The sequence below is a fragment of the Sycon ciliatum genome, chromosome 4 (genome assembly GCF_964019385.1).
Source record: "Sycon ciliatum chromosome 4, ocSycCili1.1, whole genome shotgun sequence".
Classification (NCBI taxonomy): Eukaryota; Metazoa; Porifera; class Calcarea; order Leucosolenida; family Sycettidae; genus Sycon; species Sycon ciliatum.
This window is the reverse complement of record NC_088646.1, coordinates 37,877,852-37,903,583: the sequence shown is the minus strand read 5'-3', so window position 1 is coordinate 37,903,583 and position 25,732 is coordinate 37,877,852. Positions and strand designations below refer to the sequence as shown.

General features: G+C 47.5%; 3 protein-coding genes across 4 annotated transcripts in view; 1 reads left to right on the top strand and 2 right to left on the bottom strand.

Moving 5' to 3' along the window:
- Positions 1 to 151: 151 nt before the first annotated feature.
- On the bottom strand, positions 152 to 20,580 carry LOC135816015 (tRNA pseudouridine synthase Pus10-like). 2 transcript variants are annotated; one of them, XM_065329372.1, is made up of 20 exons: positions 20,430 to 20,580; positions 18,674 to 18,851; positions 17,963 to 18,448; positions 17,162 to 17,248; positions 16,590 to 16,624; positions 16,096 to 16,189; positions 15,460 to 15,521; positions 15,091 to 15,142; positions 14,304 to 14,377; positions 13,809 to 13,894; positions 12,714 to 12,796; positions 6,079 to 6,121; positions 5,172 to 5,228; positions 4,551 to 4,627; positions 4,219 to 4,274; positions 3,749 to 3,802; positions 3,113 to 3,176; positions 2,070 to 2,113; positions 963 to 1,161; positions 152 to 670 (listed from the first exon to the last, which is right to left on the bottom strand). In XM_065329372.1, exons 2-20 carry the CDS (start codon positions 18,797 to 18,799, stop codon positions 635 to 637), a joined length of 1,815 nt encoding a protein of 604 aa, XP_065185444.1. In that variant the 5' UTR covers positions 18,800 to 18,851; positions 20,430 to 20,580; the 3' UTR covers positions 152 to 634. The 2 variants fall into 2 exon arrangements, with proteins under 2 accessions (XP_065185444.1, XP_065185445.1); XM_065329373.1 differs by having other exon boundaries at positions 18,674 to 18,847.
- Positions 20,581 to 20,764: 184 nt separating this feature from the next.
- LOC135816016 (uncharacterized) lies at positions 20,765 to 25,493 on the bottom strand. Its single transcript, XM_065329374.1, has 4 exons — positions 23,974 to 25,493; positions 22,684 to 22,786; positions 22,005 to 22,227; positions 20,765 to 21,485 (listed from the first exon to the last, which is right to left on the bottom strand). The coding sequence occupies exons 1-4, from the start codon at positions 25,093 to 25,095 to the stop codon at positions 21,395 to 21,397; spliced, it is 1,539 nt and encodes a 512-aa protein (XP_065185446.1). The 5' UTR covers positions 25,096 to 25,493; the 3' UTR covers positions 20,765 to 21,394.
- Positions 25,494 to 25,640: 147 nt separating this feature from the next.
- LOC135816017 (ubiquinone/menaquinone biosynthesis C-methyltransferase UbiE-like) overlaps positions 25,641 to 25,732 on the top strand; it is a 1,393-nt gene continuing 1,301 nt past the window's right edge. Inside the window, exon 1 of the mRNA XM_065329375.1 lies at positions 25,641 to 25,732. This exon is cut by the window's right edge and continues 1,301 nt beyond it. Within this exon, the coding sequence (XP_065185447.1) occupies positions 25,680 to 25,732 (53 nt within the window). The 5' untranslated portion in view covers positions 25,641 to 25,679.

Below are 25,732 nucleotides of genomic sequence, written 5' to 3'. Positions count from 1 at the left end.
GGGAGTCGTAAAATACCGGAATTTTACGACTCTCTGCTCACAGCCATGCCAGTGTTTGCACAAGTTCTATTGGACTCCTGGCCAGTGCTAGCTAGAAGATGTGCTTACAGTCCGAGCTTAGAACACAGCGTCTTACAAAAGCACGCGGTGATGAGCTGAAAAGTTCGGTTCTTTTCTTTCAACGTTTGTGAGATACTCCTTGCATTCACAGTACCATGAACTCCACCACTGGAGTGAAACAAACCTACTGTACTCTAGTTCACAATCCAGCATATTATGTGCTACTATCTGATCTGAAGCATGCAGTAGCTAGCATCAAGCTAGCGTACATGTACACTGATAGAATATGAAATCACTGAGCGCAACGGTATGATTACAGTACCGACAAAACAAGAAATCATATTGCAGAAAGATCTGATGAAAGCTCAATATGCCCTGAATGTGCAAAAGGACAGCAGAATGGCATGTCTAGGCGGGGCCCAATGCTGCTTGTGGGGGTGGAATTTGCAGCTTGTCTTCATGCAATAGCACTCATGGATACTGCTGCCAGAAAGCAGGGACCTGTTGCCATGCTGAAACACATCCATATGCAAGGTATTGCCTTGGGCGAGCTCACATGATGGCACTCAATGGATCAGCTTAGTGCTGGAGGCCAGTCCAGTTCAACACCCTGCAGAAAACAAAGAGAATGGTAGCGTGTTAAGGCTATGATCACAAACATACAAGATAAAGCGAAAACAGTCAATGACACGGAGGAAAAGTAAACAAGGGTACACTTTAACTTTGAGTCAGTAGCTGCACCAATATGTTGTGTAATGAAAATTCGAATGAGGTACAGTGTACACTGGAGTTTGTGATTGCATACACTAAACAATGCAAGATACACCACAGGCACTGTCGGAGAATACATGCAAGCGCTCTATCCAGCATCAGCGCACAAACGAGCACCAAACATCGCGTACCATGACATCCAGCTCGATGATATCCACACTGGCCTGAAGCAGAGAGCCGAGGTTCGGGGTGGTGCGTCCCATGTCGCCGTGAACAAACTCCTTGATGTAGGTTCCGGCTTGGGTGGAGAGGAACAAGTGAAAGTGGCGGTCGTCGACAGGCTCAATTGACATTTTGTGGACAGTGCGTTGCCGGTCCATCAGTGTACGCCTGGAGAAAGAGGAGGATGAGGCAGTAGCGGGTATTAGCAACACAAAGTGTGGACATGCCACAGTTACATTGGTCACAACTGTAGCACAGAGCAGTAGCCAAATCTTTGCCCAAATGCTCGCCAGCCAAGCACTTGTATAACACGCAGTGTTCTGCTGCCTGGGCAGAGTCTTCACTAGATGCCTGAGCCTGAGGTCAAAGTTGACCTGCGAGGCTGCGACAGTCCAACGCAGCAAACAGGATAACGGTTGGGTTGGTGCTGTGTAATTACTAGTCAGCAAATTTGTAGTGTGCAGGTAGCGAGAGTGCTCGGCTCTTTGTGTGTAATCTGTTCGCTGCAATAACGCGCCCGCAGCCAATGCGGAGCAACGCTAGAACTGTAGCATGGGCTGAGGGACAAGTCACGCGCCCCAAGCCAAGCACACTTAATTAAACCCTGACAACCGTGAAACAGGCACACCTGCTCAGAATATGTCAAGTTAATATGAGGTATACTTGATAAGATAGCCACAACCAGTACAAGTCCTTGGAGTACATTATAGCTACATACGGGCAGGAATCCAGCCAACTGGTCAAGGCGAGTGCATGCGGCACAGTCAGACCTTGCTTATCCGCTCCTTTTTTCCCCGATCCCCTTACCAACCGTTGGAGAATCAGCCATCAAGAGCAGACTTACCGTGAGCACCATGGAGTGCAATGTGCCAGGGTTTCAGTTATCCAGTTCACTCGCACGTACGGGTATTTTCGTAACAAGAAACGTGTAAATTAAAGCGAGATCCCAGTGGATGATGCTTCCGCCCTCACAATGCACACGTGTACTACCTCCAGACCAGTCAGTGAATGAACGTAACTTATACGCAGCATACAGCATACAGCATACATCAGCAGTTCTTGCCAGATGGTCTCACCTGTGTAGCACGCGGAGTGGTGTTTTCTGGTTCAGTACCAGCTCCTGCAGCACGCAAACACCACACAAGAAAGGCGTGTCACACGCGTACAGCAGCAGTCCCACTGAAGCGGCTCAGCTGCTGGGAAACCTTTTAATTTTAACCACTAACTGCACTGCAGTATTGGACCCGTGCCAAGATACACTTTTACACCAATGACCTGAGGCCCATTACAGCATTCCCAGCGTGGCCTACGCATTGCGTTCTCGAAGGCAAGCGGTTGAAACGGGTAGGGAGAGAAGGAGGGAGGGGGGATGACTCACTCATACTGTACTCAGTCGTGAAACACCTGACATGAAGGAGACACATTAATTTTTTGTAATCGAGATCATTTCTTTTTTTAGGTAAATTAGTGCTCAAGAAAGGTATATGTCCCAGTAACCGGCGACGGGAGAAAGCTCCACAGCAACGTGCAGCTAGCTGCGTACAATCATCACGGACAAAAACGGGGCAGTTGAGCAAAGACTATCTGAATTGTTTGTAGATGCCAACACAGCCATTTACACATTCAAGTCATACGCCATATGCAATGAAAAGAAAGAGCGCAAAGTCAAACAAATCTAGAGCCCCAAAGAGAACAACGAAGGAGTTGTTTTTAAAAGAACGAAAAGCGCAAAGGATTAGAAAAGAAAAGAAGCAGGCCCAAGTCAGAATACCCACGGTACAGTGTCTGCTCCAGAGCCGGGTCAACCAGGTCGCTGACCCGGTTGAGGGGTACTTTGACCCGTTTGGAAAAAGAACACCGGGTCCTGTGACCCGGTTGGGAATACACCGTACATCAGGGAGTCCTAAACTTTCTACAACTCCCTGATGCACATGCACTAGCCGCACTTGAACGGACCCGGTTCTGACCTGGTTGCAATGGTTGTGCCAGGTACACATGTACCCGGTTGGTTTGAAATCCTAGAGCAGACACTGCGGTACTTCGAAGTACTTAGTAGATCTGCGGCAGCACATTTCTCTGCCACCAACTCTCCATCACAGAACATTGGCAATACACATACCTTTATGTCTGAGATGGGTCCGAGTTCAACACATGAAACTCCACCGGGAACAAGTATGAGCGCTCTGCAGCAGAAACCGAACACAATGAGGTGATGATGACGTCATCGACACAAACCGTGACGGTGCTACACTAGATGGCTAGTACGGGATCGGCCAGTGAAACTCGCCCCGGCGTGCACAACACGACATGGTGTTTAAGTACATAGCCCAGTGTTTGTACTGCTAGGGTCATGCAGTGGCCTGCACTGCCTTATTCACACTGCTAGGGTCATGCAGTGGCCTGCACTGCCTTATTCACACTGCTAGGGTCATGCAGCGGCCTGCACTGCCTTATTCACACTGCTAGGGTCATGCAGTGGCCTGCACTGCCTTATTCACACTGCTAGGGTCATGCAGTGGCCTGCACTGCCTTATTTACACTGCTAGGGTCATGCAGTGGCCTGCACTGCCTTATTCACGAGGGTGGATTTAATGGTCAGCTCTGCACATATGAAAAGAAACTGCCATGACAGGCAGCCATTTGGCCATTAGCCTCCGGAGAATCTCATAAATATACTATTGAGATGGCATGAAGAGAACGAAGATTATACCAAGATGAGCGTGACCATGAATATGTCGTTGTTCACACTCCTCACCGGTAAAGTTTAATCTTGTCGGCTTCACCTTCCTTCATATGCTCTATTCCCGACCTGGACACGACAAGTGGACACAGGCAGAGGAATGGACGGCGAGGATGAACTCCTCGCAGACAACAATATACTTGCATGCCAGTTAAATATGCACTGTGAGAACGACAAGAGGAGACACCCTTTCTACCAGTGGCGAGGTACTAAAAGAGGAACCCAAGGTGAAGACGAAGAACCCGTCACCACGCGATCATGCAACATTCGAAGTTTACACCTAGCCTGGATCCATGCGACGAGCGATGGCATTCTACTTGCATTCTGTGTCAGCATCTTCAGCAATATTGAAGAAAGGATTTCCGACAAACTTGGTAGCTTCAACGCATCTACTCAACGCACCAGTCTCTGCTCAGAATGGCATGGGTCAATATCCGTTGGCAATTCACGTTAGCTTGCACCACTCATACACCCCTACTACTCACTTATCAATCATCTGCAAATCCCGCACTTGCACGTCTTTGCTACTGTTGTTGATGGTCTTCACAACAGGCACACGTAGGCACACAAAGGGGAGAAGCAGGATTAGGACGCTTCTAAAAATCAATGCACCACGAGCAAGAAATGAGCATCGATCATGATTTACAAATGCCACTAGGGAAACCGAACAGTCACAAGCTGTAAGAGCAGGGTCATGAATGTACATGCCTTTTACACAGCACACTGAAGTACTACATGGCAAGCCACTATGATCTCTGAGATTCTCCTAAAAAAGTTAATTAACACACGGTAAGCCAGCCTATGGTAGTGCCTGTACCAACTGAAGTTCAGCAACACGTTCTTCCGAGATGACAGACCGTTTGGGATCCACCAGTTCCACGCAGAACGGACGCCCTGGGCAGACAATTGCACACAAGCATGAAATCAAAATTGGTCACACGTACATTGGTTACATAAGGTCCCTCCCACACTACACGAATTTTTATCAAGTTCTACCGGCCGGTTTCACTCAGGGGAGGGGCCAAACATAGCATTACTCATACCAATTTAGGCTAAACAATGCAGGAAAATCGTTTTTGGCCGTAGCGTCCGTAGTTACCCCGTTTCTCTTGGTGTTGAACACTAGTGGCGTAGAACTTGATAAAAATTCGTCTCCATACACTAGATAACCCAAGGAACAAAGTGCAATCGTTTGTAGCCACCTTTCAAACCAAAAAAATCGGACCTGAGAGGTGGGAGTCACCTTTTAAAACAAAGCAAACAGAATTACTACCGAATGGAGAGAGAGCGATTCACGCCAAAACCGAAGCCCAGACTTCGAATGACGAGATGCCGATCGTTTGATACTAAAACGTCTACTTCAGAATATAGGTTTTAACGTCCCTGTGTCTACGATGATTTAGTGCATGCCCGACGAAGGATATCAAACATGCCTCACCTTTGCCCAACATTCTGACATCGACATCCTCTCGACCAGAAGAGCAGAACTTGACATCTGCGTGTAGAAAATAAAAGAGGAATATCCAAGATTTTATCAAACCAAGCACTATTTGAGCACCGTGCAAACCTACAGACACGGCAGAAAAGAGATCAACTTGAATCCACATGGAAGGCACAGGTACAGGTGACGGACGAGCAGAACACCAAAACTAGGGGTGAAAGTTGGCACTGAGATCCCGAGTTCGAGCACTCTGATTTTCTCCGATCGAATATTCGAGTATTCGAGTATTCTTCATCTCCTAAAAATAGCACACCGAAGGCCTTAAAATCACATGATACAACCCTGATTGAACCGAGTGGCAGTCATTTTGCTCGGGTATATTGAATTATTGGTTGGTGGGTCATTTGGGCTCTCTCTACTCGTGAACAAATGTTCACCACATGATCTGCACATCAATAACTGCCGACTGCTGCACTGAAACTACAGATTTCTGTGGAAAATGCATGTACCATGTAAGAACGAGTACTCTGATTTATTCCGAGTACGATTCTTTTTGAAAAAACCGAGCGAGTACTCGAGTATTCGGTATAATTGTTTCACCCCTAACCAAAACAAAAGCAAACGCCCGCAGCACAAAGCACATGCTGCACAGCAGTTACTGAGCACATACGTGATAGACAATGTCAGAATGCATACCAGCGCAGTACCTAAGGTTTCCTAAACACTCTTTGCTGCAAACTAAAAATTAAAAAAGGTGAACAAATTTCGGGTCTGCCCCACCATCATTTTACTGTTTTCAACCTGATGATGAGCAAAGAGACCGTATCGAGTGCTTAGGAAACCTTATGTGTAAGTGTAAGTAGCTGCAATTGAGTTTGTGAGTACTTGAAAAAAAACACAGTACCTGTTGCTTTTGCCTCGGCCTGCAGCGGATCACAGATTATCTCCTGGGTGCAGAAAAACCGAAATAGCATACGGAAAATGCCTTTTCTTTACCCGGTTTTCACGGAGAGAAACACCGACATAAAGCACCATGCCATGCGCCAGGCTAAGGCTAGATTAGTCACGAACATGCCAGATGCCAGTGGCGTAGAGTACTGAAAGGAGCCATGATGAATACTCTGAACTCTGCACTCATGTTCATACAGACATACACAGGTGCCCAAGGTCTAAAACAACCGGGGCTGGTTTCTCATGGACACTACTACCGTCTACACCAGTGTAGAGAGGCAGAGCATTACCAGGGCCGGCGGAACCGGTCAGGCTGGTCCGGCCATGGCCGGACCACTTTCCCAGCTGGATGGTCCATGTGATTCGTGCAAAACCGGTGTAAAAAAATCCAGAGGTACATGGCTCGACTGTACTGCCGACGTATGATGTGCTTCGAAGTAGCTCAGGACTCCATGACCGGCACTGTATGGCTTTAATGATATGGATAAAAAAAAGTTGTGTTTGTGTTCTTTTACTATAATTTTCTGCATTTTCTGGAGCCTTAAGAGGTGCCCAAATTCGCTCTATTTCACGTAAATTTTAAATATTTCTCCCGGGGGAGGTCCCCCGGACCCCCCGCAAAGGTTGGCCGGACCACTCCAAAACTCCTTCCTCCGGCCCTGATTACCAACTGAGCAATGCGCCCACCCAGCCAGCCAAAGACACTGGAGCAGTGCACAACAAACGATGAACTAGTACACAGCAGGCGACTTCCACTGCTCAATCAGTCCTCAATACCCAGGGGCAGAGCAGCAAGCTGTTCTGAACTCTGTGAAACAAGTTATTGTAGTGTCGCGTATAAAAGCATGACCTGTATAGAGGCATGAGTTGAATGGACCCATTGCGCAATGACGTAATTTGTACCCTAAACACCCTTCACAGCCACCTGGGCATGGTCGTCTGGGGTGTTGAACAGTGCATTCCTGATCCCAGCGTACTCGCAAGCATTACTCACCGCAGATTTCTCCGCACTCTCAATTCATTCTCCCAAAAGGCCCAAACACCATCACCGAATCTACACAATTTTATCCGAAGTTTGCGGTCGGACTCCACCGGAAAACCCACTGTATCACGCCTCACCGTCCGAGGATCTGACATCAAATCACCTGACCACATTGCAAATGCCCTAAATTAGCAGTTCATTGCATTTGGTACTCCGGATAACCCTCAGTGGACGCTCCCGCCTTTGCAGGACGCCTCGACTGCGCCGCCGCTCACCTCTATCTTCACCACGCCCTATGCCGTGCATAAATGCATCAAGCGTCTAAAGCTCCGGAAAGCTGCGGGACCTGATGGAGTTACACACGATCTGCTGAAATTGATTGGCCCGTCGATATCGCTTCCTTTGAGTCTGCTATTCAATCTGTCTTTCTCCACCAGTATTTTTCCAACTGCCTGGAAAGCTGCTGTCGTCATCCCGCTGTACAAAAACAAAGGCGCAAGAACGGATCCGACGAACTATCGTCCCATATCCCTTCTCTCAACGATATCAAAGCTGTGCGAGCGAATAATGTATGACATGTTATATGTACATGTAGATCCATATCTCCATCAATCACAGTCCGGATTCCGTCGAGGTGATTCAACAGCCTGGCAGCTACTTCGAGTTGCTCAATCCCTGCATGACAATCGCCATCGCAGCGAGTACAGCCTAGTCTGCTTCTTCGATTTATCTAAAGCCTTTGATACTATGTGGCACCGTGGGCTGATGGCTAAGATCGCATCATTCTCGATTCAAGGACGCGTACTGCGGTGGCTGGAGAGTTACCTGTGTGGTCGCTCACAGCAAGTAAATATCTCGGGTCAATTGTCCCACCCTGAACGCGTGTGTTCTGTTGTCCCCCAGAGATCAATTCTGGGACCCCTGCTTTTTCTAATGTATGTGAATGATATCGGTGCAATTCCCAACACCTCGCTATATGCGGACGACACCACTCTTCTGGCTAGTCACCGGTCGCTCCCCGTCGCATGTCAAGACCTGCAGGTAGGAATAGACTGTGTGGTCAAGTGGATGCGAAGGTGGAAACTCTGGCCGAACTCCGCCAAGACCGAGATCATGTGTGTCGTCCCCAACGCGTCATCAGATGTTGCACATCTTCAAACTTTTATTTTCCATTTCCCCGATGATCCTACCCCGATACCTATAACCTCTTGTCACAAGCACCTTGGCGTTACACTTGATAGCAAATTGGACTGGTCCCACCATTTCCAGAATCTGGAAAAGCGGGCAAGCTCAGTCGTCGGTATTCTTTATGGCCATCTCCCCCACATTTCACCGGAATACTGCAAGACCTTTGATCATACATACGTTTTGCCTATTTTCTTGTATTGCTGTGTGGTGTGGTGTGGCACTGGTAATGGCCTCTTTGCAAAGCTGGAGATTGTGCATCGACGGATTCTCCGGGCAATACTTCGTTTGCCGCCCGAGACCAACATAGCCGTTTTCTATGAAAATTGCTGTACATTTCCTCTGAAACATTACATTGACCGATCCTCCTGCGTATACATTCACAAAATCAAACTTATAACTGCCCCTCAGCATGTGCAGCATTCCTTTAAAAACTGGTTCAATGAATCCTCAACAAGCCGGAACTCGCTTCGTTTCCCGATTGCAAGAAACAATTCCATGAGCCACTCGCCTGTATTCCTGGCATACCAATTATGGGATTCTCTTCCTCAGCAATTAAAGTCCAGCAACACCCTCAATGCGTTTTTAAGCTTGATAAATATACACGTACGTCGATCTTCATTTACTAATCATTGATTTTCATTCTCTTTGTGTATTACTTCAAGCTCCAAAGTAGATCACATATGCTAACTGTACAATTGATTTTGGTTTTGGATTGATTTACTTTTATTTCATTTTTATTTTTATTTTAACTTGCCATATTTTGCGTGTGCATTTTGCCTTCTTGTTCTGTTTATTCCATGGCTGGTAGCCCTCATTCATTATATTGGTTGACACCATGTCATCCATGAATTGAGAATAATAATAATAATAATAATAATAATAATAATAATAATAATAATAATAATAATAATAATAATAATAATAATAATAATAATAATAATAATAATAATAATAATAATAATAATTGAATTGTTTGCAGGCAACCTGCCTACACTCAAGAGAGCACTGCATTTCACACAAATCCATTGGTATCGTTACAACGTTTCGGTCTTTATGACCATCATCAGGAATGAAGTGGACATGGAAAGAACAGCAGTATAAAAGAAGGAGGCAAGCAAGCAAAGCGCGGTGCATAGTGACAGCGCGCGTAGAGAAGTGCAAAGCACGTCATGGCGGGTGTGCATTACTACATATACATGACAACACAAGCACAAACGGCGAGGAAAGTAGATACTGCGCTACAGCAGTGATAACAGCCCAGTTACAGTCTCACACCACCAGTGAGGTGTCTAGAGCCCCGCGCCACTCGCAGTAAGGTGGTGTTATAGCAGATCCCAGCCACTGTTGTTATTAATTTCCGGGGATCGCTCCCTGATATTGATTGCCTCCCGGATCCTCCTCCTGGGGCGGTCACGCTCAGAACCGAGAACCCGGATACCTGAGAAAGCCGTTGCTCCCAATGGCAATGGGTCAGATGCATGCTTGGCCGCGAAATGCTCACCCAGCGCGGTGCCGCTCACTGTGTTGCGTGCGTCGTCGTTGTGTTCTTTTGTCCTGGTAGCGAGGCTGCGGTACGTCTCTCCGACATATTTATCACCACATTTGCACTCGAGGTGGTATACCACGTTTCGCTCTGTGCATGCTTCTGAACCGGACATGCAGGCGACACAAGCAGCCTTGGGCCGCCCCCGTTTACGGGGCTTGGACGGGTCTACATACCTGCGGCATGGTGGTTTGCGGAGGGCAGACGTGCAAATCATAGAACTTAGACGGTGGTTCCTGTAAATCAGCTGGGCATTTATCTTGTACTTCCGGAGTAATTTATGAATTTTGTTGTGGATATACTCGGTGTGAAACGGTAGGTTGAGGGTGACACGGTATTCATTCTGCACTCTGACACGTCGGGGGCGCATAGCTCGTTCACGTGCCGAAACTATAACTGACTCTGGGAAGTTGTTGAATTTTAGGATGTTGGTTACTTTTTCTTCACTTCTTTTTAGGGTGTCGGCGTCGGAGGATAGGCGGACGGCACGCAGGAACTCAGAGGAAGCAATTGCTTTCTTTTGCTGGTTGGGAACTGACGAGTTGTAGTCTGATACCAGTCCGCTGTGACATGGCTTGCGGTATAGTTCATAGGATATAGATCCATCTGGTGAGACATGGACGGTCGTGTCCATGAAATTGATTGAGCCAGTCAACTCCGTGGATTGGTGAGTGAATTTAATATTAGGATCGGCATTATTGAAGTGATCTAGGAAACTCTGCAGAAGTTCCGGGCCGAGGATCCACACAATGAAAACATCATCGATGTAGCGCTTGTACAGAACTGGGCTGGCAGGTGCACTACGCAAGAGCGAACTCTCTAGGTCATGCATGTACAGGATGGCAAAGGGGGGCGCTAGGTTATTGCCCATAGCCACACCATCCTTCTGGTGGTACACCTGCGCTCCAAACCGGAAGTAGTTGGAGCTCAGCACATGTGCGAGGAGCTCCTTGACCTGCCCAATTCGGAAACCGAACAGATCGATGCTGCCCTCGTGTTGTCGGAGGACTCTCATGACTGCTGCAATGCCATCGTTAATCGGGATGCTAGGGTAAAGGGCCACCACATCCATAGTCACAATGATGGTGCCGGGCGGGGCCTTGAGGTTGGGAAACGCGCTCCTCATACACTGGAGTGCTTCAACAGTGTTCTCCAGGTGTGCTGGCACGAACTGGAGACATTGATTGAGGATGCGTTCGAGGACTATGGAGATGTTTGTAACTGGGCTGCCGCAGGCCGCAACGACTGGTCTGAGAGGAATATACTACAACTCGTCAGTTCCCAACCAGCAAAAGAAAGCAATTGCTTCCTCTGAGTTCCTGCGTGCCGTCCGCCTATCCTCCGACGCCGACACCCTAAAAAGAAGTGAAGAAAAAGTAACCAACATCCTAAAATTCAACAACTTCCCAGAGTCAGTTATAGTTTCGGCACGTGAACGAGCTATGCGCCCCCGACGTGTCAGAGTGCAGAATGAATACCGTGTCACCCTCAACCTACCGTTTCACACCGAGTATATCCACAACAAAATTCATAAATTACTCCGGAAGTACAAGATAAATGCCCAGCTGATTTACAGGAACCACCGTCTAAGTTCTATGATTTGCACGTCTGCCCTCCGCAAACCACCATGCCGCAGGTATGTAGACCCGTCCAAGCCCCGTAAACGGGGGCGGCCCAAGGCTGCTTGTGTCGCCTGCATGTCCGGTTCAGAAGCATGCACAGAGCGAAACGTGGTATACCACCTCGAGTGCAAATGTGGTGATAAATATGTCGGAGAGACGTACCGCAGCCTCGCTACCAGGACAAAAGAACACAACGACGACGCACGCAACACAGTGAGCGGCACCGCGCTGGGTGAGCATTTCGCGGCCAAGCATGCATCTGACCCATTGCCATTGGGAGCAACGGCTTTCTCAGGTATCCGGGTTCTCGGTTCTGAGCGTGACCGCCCCAGGAGGAGGATCCGGGAGGCAATCAATATCAGGGAGCGATCCCCGGAAATTAATAACAACAGTGGCTGGGATCTGCTATAACACCACCTTACTGCGAGTGGCGCGGGGCTCTAGACACCTCACTGGTGGTGTGAGACTGTAACTGGGCTGTTATCACTGCTGTAGCGCAGTATCTACTTTCCTCGCCGTTTGTGCTTGTGTTGTCATGTATATGTAGTAATGCACACCCGCCATGACGTGCTTTGCACTTCTCTACGCGCGCTGTCACTATGCACCGCGCTTTGCTTGCTTGCCTCCTTCTTTTATACTGCTGTTCTTTCCATGTCCACTTCATTCCTGATGATGGTCATAAAGACCGAAACGTTGTAACGATACCAATGGATTTGTGTGAAATGCAGTGCTCTCTTGAGTGTAGGCAGGTTGCCTGCAAACAATTCAAGTATAATGAAGCTGCGTGAAGCGTCCTTCAAAATTTTGAAATAATAATAATAATAACAATAATAATGCATTCCATATTTGGCAATGCGCAATGGGTCTATAGAAGCCGATTTTTCGAAGCGAGCCGTGACACAGAAGCATGATTTGAATAGAAGCCGCTTTCTGCAAAGACATGTTGATGTACTTGCACAGTAGTGTGGCAGAATGCACTGCACAGTGTAGACTGATGATGCTGACGTAGAAGCATGTTTTGAATAGAAGCATAACTTGAATAGAAGCATGGTTTGAAACCCGGCTTATACGGCCGTATTAAAGCACCTTCTTCTATACGAGACATAACGGTATGTTGATTTTGCCTGATGATCGCGTACTGGCAAGCGTGTAACTTGAGTCACAATAAAACCACATTTTACCATATTTGTAAGAAAGCTCTGCCCCTTGTGGTATTGAGCACGGTATGACGGAGAACTAACTCTAGTACGTACCTGCACGGAGGTCTCCGTTTTCCGTTGGCCGTCGATCAGCCACGGGGTTTGACTCAGCTCACGGGAATATTTACAGTAGCGACCTGCACACACGTGCACACATCACACAACCAGTAGCACAAGTAGACAAAGGAACGTCAAGACACAGGTCGGCCCTATGCTATAGCCTATAGGCGCTTCCAGACTCGCTGCCATGCACCAGTGATCCACTCAACCAGTCAATGACAATAGGGAGGTTTCGCTCTACGGAATTACGTATGAAAATAACGTAGGAACTGCACGTAATTTTCATACGAAAAAATCGGAGCTGTTGGGTTTCGCTCTACGTGATTTCTCCACGACTGCTAAACATGCCTTGTTGCTTCGGAGACGCGTTGGCTGCATGTGCCCACCGCATGCACCACGAACCAAAACCGCGTTTTCCATTTTATTTTGCACGTGGTGTACGCGGTGTTTGTACCTTATTCGCGCGGCTTGAACGTTGCCATGGATAAATCCGGAAAATGCGAAAAATATTTCAAAACGTCCTGCGGAGGACCCAACGTACGAAAGAGCTTTCCTACGGAAATCCGCAGAGAGATTTACGTATGAAAGTTGCCCTCGATCCCCGGCACGTACGACATACGGATTTTCATACGTAATTACGTAGAGCGAAACCTCCCTAATCCTGCAGCATGTGATTTACTGTTGACACATAGCCCTGCTGAGAAACATCCGGAGACCAACATAAAACAAGACACAGGGGATGTAGGGACGATGCACAACTAAATCGACTAAATGCCCAGGGGTCTCCGGGGAAACCTGGAAGCTACCTGAAGTACACGCCTGAAATAGCAGTACACAAACACGAACCACTGCAATTATAGCTACTGGTTTTACTACAGTCGTGGTCGGTGAAATCTGATCCAGAGTGCATACTTGGCACCCTAAATTTGCACGGCCCTTGACGCCCTGGAAGCGGCATGAGCGGGGCTGGACGTACACATGTACAAATACAAATTACAATGATGTAATCAGAACTGGTACAGAGCGCCAGTTTTCCACTTTCGGTCGGATTTCACTGAGCGCAACTGTTAGCTAGTATGTAGCACTTGCCAGCAATGTAGATAGAGCCATGCTGACAAGAGACAGGGGACAATGTTGCATGTGCTGTCGGCTGTGCAAGAGGACACGTGTACCAGCTGCAGAGGAGAGGACACATGTGCAGACATAAATGATGTACACATCCACACAAAATCGCAAACGAACACACATACACACACACACACACACACACACACACACACACACACACACACGAGCATGCACGCGTACACATCCACACACACACACATACGCACACACACACACGCACACACACACACACACACACACACACACACACAGATACACACACACATACACATGCACACACACGAGCATGCATGATCAGTATTATTTAAGTTATTTTTCTGACTGACGCGTAATGCTCAACCATAAAATTCTGAGTTGCAGCTGTAGCTCCGTTAGCCATTGTGTAAGTTTATGTAACAGTAATACGCACAAGTACTGAAGTATTTTAAGTCAATGGCCATTACCAAGCAAACTCACCTTTTCACGTCCTCGTCAGATGCCGCCTGAAGTGCTTTGGTGACCGATGTCACATTCACTGCTGCAGCTGTTGTCTGCAAGCAAACAAACGATGAACATATGCTTGTACACAGATTACGTAGCAGACTCAGCGGCATGAAACTCAGAGTTAGACACTAACCTGAACGTCCTCCGTTGAGTCTGCTATGTGCTAAGCTCTGTCTATGACATTGAGCACTCTCTGCAGCTCGGGGATCAAGGGATGTGTTGTACACATAGCATGTGCACACAGGAGCGTAAAAGCTGTCCAGGCACACTGTGGCTGCTGCTGCACTTTAAGTAGTAGTCTACACCCAAGAAAGCTATAGTGCGTTTCAAAAGTATAGACCTCTAGACTTTTTCAAATAATTCAAATTTGATTTGAGCTTTTAGAGAAATTTCTTCGGAATATTGCTCAGGCAGCTCACGCAATTTTTCTCATGTAAATTTCTAAGCGATTGGATAACAGACGCCCAATTTCCAAAATGTTATGCACAAAGTGATCACAGCTTTTATGTGGAATAGATGCTGGCCTAACGTTTTTTTTAAACCAGAGGTCTGGACTTTTGAAACGCACTATAAGAGCAGAAGGCTACGATACCCACTAAGTAGATGACTGCACTTTCCAGTTACACAATTACTACTAGTATGTACACATGACCGGACCCTGCTCTTTTAAAATACACTATGCACCCATTGCAGGCTTGCCCTTTTCCAGTTGCACTGTACGGAGTACACGTACGGATAACACTTGCTACACACAACCTACCTTGGCTCTGCTGCGGGCTAGGCCAGGAAAGTACTTTGGGCACTTGTCAGCTCTGTTGTATGGAATACACAAGCACAGAGAGCACAGAGTCCAGTAGCACTGTGTAAATGACAAAGCAACGATAACAGTGAGCTCAGCACCATAATGATATGGTGATTATAATACAAAACTCTCAAAACAACAACACAACAACACAATGGCACATTTTGCAAGACAAGAGAGTGAGGAGACCCTCTCCCAGCCTCTTGCCAAGGACCCGCAGCACTAACAGTATCTGCCCAAAAGTACAGAGCTGACAGAGTCTGAGACCCTGACTCTAGGCATTACAGTTAAGACAGTTTAAAATTGTACCATACTACTAGTACTTACAGTACGCTGACCAGCTGCTCACTCTCAGGATGCTCCACAGCGATGACAATCTGAAACGGACTCTGCAAGAACATATACATGACATAAAGAACAAAAGAATACAAGAGTCATTCCACGCGTAAGCTGCACACGTGTGTACAGACACACTCACTTGTCTACCCGCATTGTTGCTATGTGCTCACTTGATCGTTGAGTCGGAGCATGCACGGCACGGTACACTCCATGTGCACGTTGTCTGCGCCAACCGAGACAACAGTGGAGGTGCACTCTGAAACAGCTGAATGCTGCAGCATATAGCCTGCTCTGTTTTCAGTGCAGCTATGCGATGTCCATGCTATGGTCTAGACACACACCTGGAGCTGGGAATGTTGACCTGGATGCGAGTCTCTACTAAGAGAATTAGTTTGACAGCTTGATATACTGATTACTGTGCACGACAGCATGTACTACCTACCGCCACCATGAGCTGTTCTGCTGCATTTCCCCTACACATTATTGTCCAAATCTCTCCATTCAAAATACTTCACTCATTCATTGTCCCGAAAATGCGTTTTCACATCTTGGGCTTCTGAGGTGCAATTCAGAAACTCTAGGTGCAAGACAACACGAGATGGAAGATCGAGAGGTGAAACTCACGTTCAGGGAAAATCCAACACCAAGGTGTTTCTGCAGCTGAGGACTAGCCACCCACTTCAGAACTTCTTTCACCTGTGGAACGCCGTCCTCCGTTCTGCACAGACACAAACACGAAGTGCCGCTTGCAATCAGCGTAATGTAGCGGAGTGACAGGACAATCAAGAACACCAGTGCAACGTACATGCCAGTATATCTAGCAATAGAGGATGATAGGCTACAAGATGATCCTTGAACACAGGTCAGAGTGCTCAATGGGATTGATGACAGGTCATTATGCTAGAGCTTTACCACATCCAAGGTCCAATGGAATAAAATTCGTCTCCACTCTAGATGTATTCCACTGGGCCTTGTGTGGGGAAAATAGCGGACTACATGCAAAATGACCTCTAACACTAACATCCTGCAGTGGAGTCCACACTCACACACCCATCACTATGCAGCGCATGCACTCGTATATGTGGTACCAGTACACACAGCTCAGACAGATTACTTACTTAAATTCATCGGCAATAGCTGCAACAAGTGCCCGCTGCACAAGAAAACGGGAGCAGAATGAAACCACACGTTCACGCACGCATACACACACACACACACACACACACACACACACACACACACACACACAGCATCATAAGCACACATAGAAGATCAACCGCACAGCCGATCACCCATGGTACAATGTAGAACAATACATCTAGTCGCAGCAATAGCAATCTGATACACTGGGGACCACATAACCACATTCACTGCACCGCCAATTTCACCATTTCTTTGCCAGCCATTGTCAACAATTTTACAGCCACAGCGAACGACTTTCAGTTTCGCCATGACCTGGCATCTGAGCAGTAGTGGCAGCAACTTCACTGCCACAACGAACGGCTCTCGCAATGATCTGGCATCTCCGCTGACAAGGATGATCCATTTTCAATTTCCTATGGCTTAATCATTAGTACCAAAACAGCTATACCAGGAAACCGTGTACCGAGAAATGCCATGTCTTCAATAGGTTCTTGCCTAGCCTGAAGCACTCCGTGTACAGATCGGCATTTTTTCTCCTGCTACCTACCTCTCGCACAAGAGATGCCAGTGGGAAGAACACAGAGAATGTAAACGAACTGAACTGATAACCATCCTTGACGACTTGTGAGTGAACCTGTGAACATACGTGAAGACACATACACACACACGTGCGCGCGCACACACACATGCGGCAACATATTGGGCTAGGTGCACATGGGCCTCGTGCATCAAAGTTACCGTATAAACACACACAAAATCATATAGAAAGCATGCTCATTAGTGGCCAGTATTTCTACGGATAAGAATGCTAAACCATGGTCTAATGGCCGCACGTGGCTGATATACCAAATCCAAAATATTGTATTTCTGAGAATAGGAATATTATCCCTTACCACAGTTTGACAGATACAATAGCATAACACATCTGGTGCAGTGAGCACCCCTCTGGACTTGGGGAATTTGAGCCCAGAACATAGCAGTGGTCTAGCCAAAGGGGGCACAGCATCCCCCACCCAGGCTACTTCAGTAGACTATCCACGTAGTACCGCGCACACCTCTACGTATGCCGCGTTAAGACATGCCACACGGACGTCACCAAGATCACACTCCAAGACATGCCACACGGATGTCACCAAGATCACACTGCAAGACATGCCACACGGACGTCACCAAGATCACACTCCGAGACATGCCACACGGACGTCACCAAGATCACACTCCAAGACATGCCACACGGACGTCACCAAGATCACACTCCAAGACATGCCACACGGACGTCACCAAGATCACACTGCAAGACATGCCACACGGATGTCACCAAGATCACACTCCAAAACACGCTACTCACCTGACCAACCATATTCTCTAGCCATGAATCCTGCAGTACGCCGAGGCACGATGAGCATATCGACGACGAAGCACTAGATATATGTGTTGATTCTGCAGGCGCTCCATTGCTTGCTTCTTGTACTTCCATGCTGCACTCTGTTTGGCCATCATTGGTGGCTGGTGCAGACCGCTGGGGCGCATCGACTGGATCACACGCTGCCTCGCGGTCTCCAGCAACATTCCGTCTGTATTTGGCAGCAGGTTCAGTGTCGCCGACACCACTAGGATCGCTGCCTTCCAGCGATGTGGGTACAGCACATGGAGCATCATCCGCACTGGGTTTAGCGCTGGCCGTGTTATCAGCAGCAGATGAGCCGTCTACACCAGCTGCAGCAGAACCATTACCGTTTGTTGACACATTGTCCAGAGCCGGGCTTCCGCCAGCCGCCGTTTGTTCCGGTGCCTCTGCTGTCTCACCACTGGGTTTCGTCAGTGCTTCCAGCGTCTATAAGGAACAAACATACAGATGCATAAATTAAATTCAAAATAAATTGTTTCCTGACAGCCCCCAGCAGTACACTAAGTGTGAATATATGTGCGGCAGCACATGCTGAGCAAAAAGACTCCATATCAGTACAATAGACGGGCATACTGCTCGGCACAGCAAACTGCATAGCCTGCGGCAAGTGACAGAAGGAAACCCTGCAGAGTACTCTGGGAAGTGACTAACCAGCGTGGGATTCATGTAGCTTGACGGAAGGTAGACCTTCAAGAAACGGAGCATGCACCGTTCACAACAGCCAACGGATTGCAGGTAGGCTACTAGCTCTCGCTTCTTCTCGCGTGTTAGTGACATGTTTCAAAATCCAACGTCTCGATGTTTATTATAGCTAGTCAATAAGTACTATCTGGAAAAACAGAAGAACGGTGGAGAGAGAGAGAGAGAGAGAGAGAGAGAGAGAGAGAGAGAGAGAGAGAGAGAGAGAGAGAGAGAGAGAGAGAGAGAGAGAGAGAGAGAGAGAGAGAGAGAGAGAAGAGAGAGAGAGAGAGAGAGAGAGAGAGAGAGAGAGAGAGAGAGAGAGAGAGAGAGAGAGAGAGAGAGAGCGAGAGAGAGAGAGAGAGAGAGAGAGAGAGAGAGAGAGAGAGAGAGAGAGAGAGAGAGAGAGAGGAGAGAGAGAGAGAGAGAGAGAGAAGAGAGAGAGAGAGAGAGAGAGAGAGAGAGAGAGAGAGAGAGAGAGAGAGAGAGAGAGAGGAGAGAGAGAGAGAGAGAGAGAGAGAGAGAGAGAGAGAGAGAGAGAGAGAGAGAGAGAGAGAGAGAGAGGAGAGAGAGAGAGAGAGAGAGAGAGACAGACAGAGAGAGACAGAGAGAGAGAGAGAGGGAGGAAGGAGATAAGCCCCAGTGACGCAAGAGCAGGGAAGGCCAGTGCAACCTTGGGCACTCCGCTTTCACGACATCACTTCAGACTCCAAGACATGACTTCACTTATGAAATGATTGAAATAAACTTTATGGGACTGACATGATCATACTATGCTTTGTGTTGAGTGGAAAACCAGTCAAGTAAAGTAAAGTTCACATGACGTTGTGTTACCACCGGCTATACGATTGAGTTGAGAAACACTACCAGCTTAGGAAGTTTCGCTTGTGCCAGGCCACCGCCATGTCTGATTACACCAAGGCGGGAAATGTAACACTTAGCGGCGAGGGTGTGATGGTAAGTCTCACAACCAGTGCCCGGCAGGGGTGCGAACCTCGTTAGCTGCATCCATGTTACCCACACTCCATGTAGTGAGCACCTAATTGCTGGTGCGGTTCATTGTATAATACAGTGGCACATGTATGCATCACCGCATCTGTTAGTACAGTAAACACTCCCTGCTGCCAGCGCGGGTCTCGAACTCGGGATCTTGTGTTCCGCAGGCAAGCCCATAACCGCTCGGCCAAAGCGCTGGTCATGGCCCGACAAACCGGACCGGTTCTGCCGCCCCTATGATGGCATCATATAACCCCTCGGTTAGAAAGTGCAATGCACACTCTTTCGAGGTTCTCGTGGTAATGAGCTCCTGTGTCCATCCAGAGGCCGACCCACAATTCCGTTATTTATCTATTTTAGAATTTTTTTGAAGTGGGAGACACATCAGACCACTCGCCCATCTTTTGTCTTTCAACATATCTAGTACCTCATCAAACTCGACAGGTTCAAAATTAAACTTCTGGACACTGCTATGGGAAACCAAAATAATGCTACCCTCCATGCAGGGCCTCTTTTTGCTTCAATAGTGGATGACAAGCTGCTGTACTGTGCGTCGTCAGTTGTGAAACAGAGCAGGCGAAACAATGCCAATGCTGAACACTGGTCAGACCCGCATTTACACATGCAAAGTAACGTTTGATTTCCATGTTTATGATGGTTTCTTTTGCACATTTATATTATATTTTAGAAAAAGGAGGTGTACATGTACAATTTCTACAGCGTCTACACTAACCTCTTAGGAAATTTCTCTCCAGCATTTCCAGCTGCTCCAGCAATCTACAAAAAAGTACAAAAAGGCTCAAGCCTCATGCAAGCCAAGATGAAGCTACTTTCGGCGAGATCATGTAAAGGACAAACTCAACACTGTACGATGTTTTGAACACCATGCATTTTCGTTCATCTCTTTCCAGTTCAAAAATACCTGGAGCATGGCACGTGACCATTACGCACGATCTTTTTGTTCAAAATGTATAGAATTAATGTAGATACGTCACGTCATGACATGCACTCGATCAAGCTCTGTCATTTGTCAACAAGCAACAGGCTGTAGTAGTCTCAAGACATATCAAGACAAGTCATAATTCCCCTTTGTGGACTATTCATGTATCGAAGCTATGCCCTGCCTGATACCAGCATAGTGTTTAGTGTAGCAAGAGCAGATCTACTCTGGGATGGCAAGGCCCGCCCCGGTCGCGGGATCTACATGGTCTGACCGTCATTGTACCCGTAGGCTGGGAATCATCAACTTCCATGGTGACTCACTGGTGATATAAACGTTTGCAGTTGTTTGCAGACAAGGTGAGAATGAAGACAACCAGCTGAACGTATGAACGCAACGCAGCTAATAAGTATCAGCGGGCATAAAACATGCTTCAGTACTTCAAATAGAATAGAACTATGTCAGGCGGTGAGTAGCATCATTGTTGAATAGACGGCTGTGAATGAAGTGGTGAATATAGGCATATAGCCAACTGATCCCAGCGTCTCAAGAACAATGTCAAGACTTTGCAACTAAGAAACCTGCACCATAAACCATCGGAAACTAGGACCCTGGTGTACATGTACGTGATAAATTACTGGACAAGACGGGCTCTTCGTGCTATCGTTCTGAGTAGCTTGTGAAGAATGCAACGAGTTGCACTGCTTCCGAAAAGCGGTACACGCAGAGGTCGGTGAAAGAAAATAACCAGGGCTATATCAGAATTCATCCAGCAAATGCCTCATGGCCGGGTTGACATCGAGCTTGCAGGATGCACAGGGGAATTTCTTCGTCAGGAAAGGAGTGTACCTGGACAGGGCAAAACACGTGGAGAGAACACTACACTGAATCAGCAATGTAAGGGCTTTCTTGATAGACAGCATGGAATAATTGATCTGTTCACAAAGAGAAACAAACCTACTACCACCGTTTGTTCAACGCCTGTCCGTGCACAAGCAACACATCAATGCATCCGACAATGAAGCACATTGCAAGTTGGCTTTGAAAAAAAAATCCCTATAGAAACAGTCGTAAATGTTCTGGGGAATCGTGTGTTGCTCCCTACATGGGAGCTCGCGCTGTTCCTGCCGAATTCAATTCTCACTTGACTGACTCACGACTGCCATCCAGAGCACACGAGAAGCCCATCGAACCGTCCAGTCCACTCGACGTAAATGTTCTGGGACAGTTTTTCCCCGTACGTGTAGCATTAGAGCACTGACAATTCTACAATGTCACTGCATACTCTCAGTAGCCATGCTGGCCTACCCAGCACTTGTTGTAACTGCAATGTGGATCGTGATCAGAGAGAGAGACGCCATTGCTTACCAGAAGTTTACAGCCAAATTGCGCTTGGCCGTCGGGCTGGGACGTGATTGTACTTCGTGCCACCAGAACGCAGGCATGAACAGGACATCTCCAGGCGTCAGGCGGCACTTCAGTGAGCGCGCCTTCTGAAACAAGGGGAAGCGTTGCAGATCGGGCTTCTTGATGTCCACAGGAGACATCACAAGAGCAGTACTCTCCAGCAAGTGACTGCGTTGAAACACTCCTAAAGAAACAGTAGAGACATTGGCACAAAAAGAAGTTAAAGAATACCATACTAAATTTGAATTTTGTAGCTTTTCTGCCTGTCAGTATACCTCAATAGTGCGGTACTACAAGTAGCATCTCATCCATACACAACCGACGGACTCGAGAGATCTTTGCAAGTGCAGAAAGACCACATCGAACAGTGTCCTGCCAAGTAATTTAGGTACTTGAAGTAGTGGAACTGCATTACAACATGGAGCTGCACTAATGCCAATGGACGGCAGCAATGGAGCCACATGCAGTGTGTGACACAGAATGCTTGCACAGAATTCCTGTTTATACATAAGATGAAGAATAGAACACTGTGCACGTCAAGAATTCGTGCCCACTCATGTCCATATACGCGTACACACACCCCACCCCCACACACACCCACACACCCACCCTACTTTCCATCCAGCACCCGTTTACCCACCATGCTCAGCAGAGTAGCCAAGTTTGGCTTCCGGAATATAGCCCTCATACATCCTCTCATTGTGGTGCGGGGAGAACAATGTCACTTCCTTGATGCCGTCAATCTGGGAGAACGACAATACGAGTAATATATATTATATCATGTATTCATGTTGGTTCACAAACAAAACTGAATAATTACACAGTATATGCACAACAAGAAACACTAGCACTAGTAGATCTACTTTCCGTCAGCAGTGAACTAGAGAGTGGGTATTACTAGAACGTCTTTTGAAATAAGCAGCAGGTGACAGTGCAGCACAATGCACAGCGCTGCGCACAGACATTGAAACGCACATGCCTTACAAACCACATCAGACTCAGTCGTACCCGTTAGTCCCATTGTAGTTTCAACGCACACACACACTAATGCATGTATAATTATTTGCTCGGCATTGCTGTGTCCAACTCGCCAGCTCCGCACTGCCTGCCACGTACAGAGCACAGCCAGCGGCGTTTCTTTGACTTACAACACAACACTAGCTTGTCCTGATAAGTGGAGCTCTGCTAGTAGCTGCCACTTCCAAAAGAGGCTGGATCGACAACGCAAAAGCGACATAGCTCGGGCAAAACAATACGTCCCGCTGCCCACCAGCAGTGGATTGGTCCACTGGCAAGGTGGGAGATACATAGCAGAGCCGTATTGATGGGTTGTGCACAACAACAGTGCATGCATGTACCCGGATGCTGGTAAGGAGCATCGCAGAGGATAGACTGCAGCTAAGACTGCTTGGCTAGAGACAGACAGTAGAATGAAATGTTACTATTTGCTTGAAAGTGTAACCATGTGCCATAAAAACACCCATTTGCGCATGCACAGTGTACAACACAGTAGGTTTCTAGGTACAGGTCGACCCGTGTTAGTACGATATCGGTTAACTTCATCAGTGGACCAGGTGGACAACGATCAAAACATCCCCTGGCGCCTGAAACGCGCACATTCAAGTTCGGATAGTAGATAAAACCCGTTTACAGTCAACTTTGCGTATAACTACACTCGGCGGGGCATCAGAACAGTGTCCTTATTCGCAAAGTCTCATTATATGTGTTACAGTGTACAGTTAGAATGGACTTTGCTCTGGGCATGGAAATTCTGTCGTTATTCGCGAATTGTCGTTATATCCGCAGTCGTTATTAGCCATGTTGACTGTTTAAGGCAAGAAATTTGAAACCCCAGGTTGTCTACTAACGAGGGTAGACCTGTAGCACGTGTTACCATGGTTACAGCTAAGAGAATAGTACCGGGACTCACCTGAGCCAGAATGTTATCAAACGGATCAAAGTGTAGCTTGCCAAGGGTGTTACCGTCGCTCAGCCACAGGTTCAGGTGCTCGCGACGCATGCTTGTCGGCAGAAACGGCATGGGCAGAATGTCGTCTTCCAGCTCCGGCATATAGTTCGGTATGCTAGTGTATTCCAGATAAGCCGAGACATTGCCTTCCCTGGCAATGCGACTCAGACTCTTGTTCGGCCTCTCTCGTAACGTGATGTGATCCATGAAAGCAGAAAACGGCACATCGGCAGTCGCGGGTCGCACCACCACCAAGTCAGGAAAGTCCATCTGGCTACGGATGTGCGCCGGCATTCGTCGCTTGGCCCTGCCTTCCCATTTAGAGTCGGATTCGCAGCCCTCAAACTCGCCATCAGGGGACAGTTTCACGTGCACCCGCCGGCCACCGAATCGAGCGTAGAAGAAATCATTCGACCACTTGCTGACCGCAGTCCAGTTCTGCACTGCTTTCTTGATAATGACTGGTTTTGATCTAGACAGGAAGTCCTGGTAGAATCGCTCTGTAGTTGGCACCTCAATCTGCTCGCATTGTTCTTCCTCTTGCTTGGTTTCATCCCGCTCAGGAACGTCATACAGATTTCCTAGCAGCGCCTCTCGCTTTCGCCCAGCTGCATTCAACGTACCGTCGATTGTGCGATATGTGCCACAGTGCGAATTGATGAAGTCCACCAGCTGCTCAGCAGAGAAAACACCAGTGACCGGCTCGGCCTTTGGTGTCACTTTCGGTGGTGGGTGTAAGCAAGATAAATCTTTCTCCCTGTGAGTGAAATACAGCAGGTTGCTCGCCTCAGAGCTCTCCGGATATTCAGATAGATGGACTGCGCACACTGCGTGATCCTTTTCAAAAGCAGCAGCAGCCTGCATGCGCAAATGCTTGTATTCTGTTGGTGAATGCGGTGTTGTTGCAATGACGCAACAAGCGTCAACGAGCGAAGGGAGCTTTTCTGAAGTAATAGTTGCACTGGACGCGGGTTCAGCCTCTGGCTTGCTGATGTAACTCCATGATGGGGCACCTGCGATTGATCCGATTAGAAGAACCAGCAGCCAGCCAGAATATCTATCAAGGGATTTTAGCATCATCATGTTGCATGAACCAGGGAGTAGTAAAATACTCCCTGGCACGAACTAAGCTGTCTACAGAGCGAGTTGGACCTCGGGCTTAGGCTATACGTTTGAGTTCTCTCCCTGTTTCAGTTCTCCAATAAAAGAGCATCCCGCTGCCTCGTCAATTGGTGACTATCTCATTCAGCACTACTACATTCTATGTGTATAAAATCAATTGCAGTGTAGAATGTTTAATCCCCGATTCCAGAATTCACGAACTGAACGTGTCCTGTGTCTGGAAGTAATGTCAATAACTCCGACTAGGAGAGGAAAGGTTCTCCACAATGCTGCTCTCAAGTACAGTAACTCTAGCAGACAATCAATAGGATGGCATGAACTTGATGAAGTGAGATACCACAGAAAATAGAAAGGGAACAATCGAGTCAAATCAAAAGAGAAAAAAAGAGGTGTGTAGACTACGTAGATCTGCGTGCGTGTGTGCATCGAATGTGCTGGGGATTTCCCCGAGCCGTGCCAGCTGGAGTCTGCTGGACACACAAAAATACAGCACTGCTGTGCCATTTCAAAACACTCTTCTTCTTGACTTTGTGTATGTCGCAATCATGCAGGTAGCAAGGAGAATTGGAGCTGTAGGACCTTCGTCCATTCGCATGCT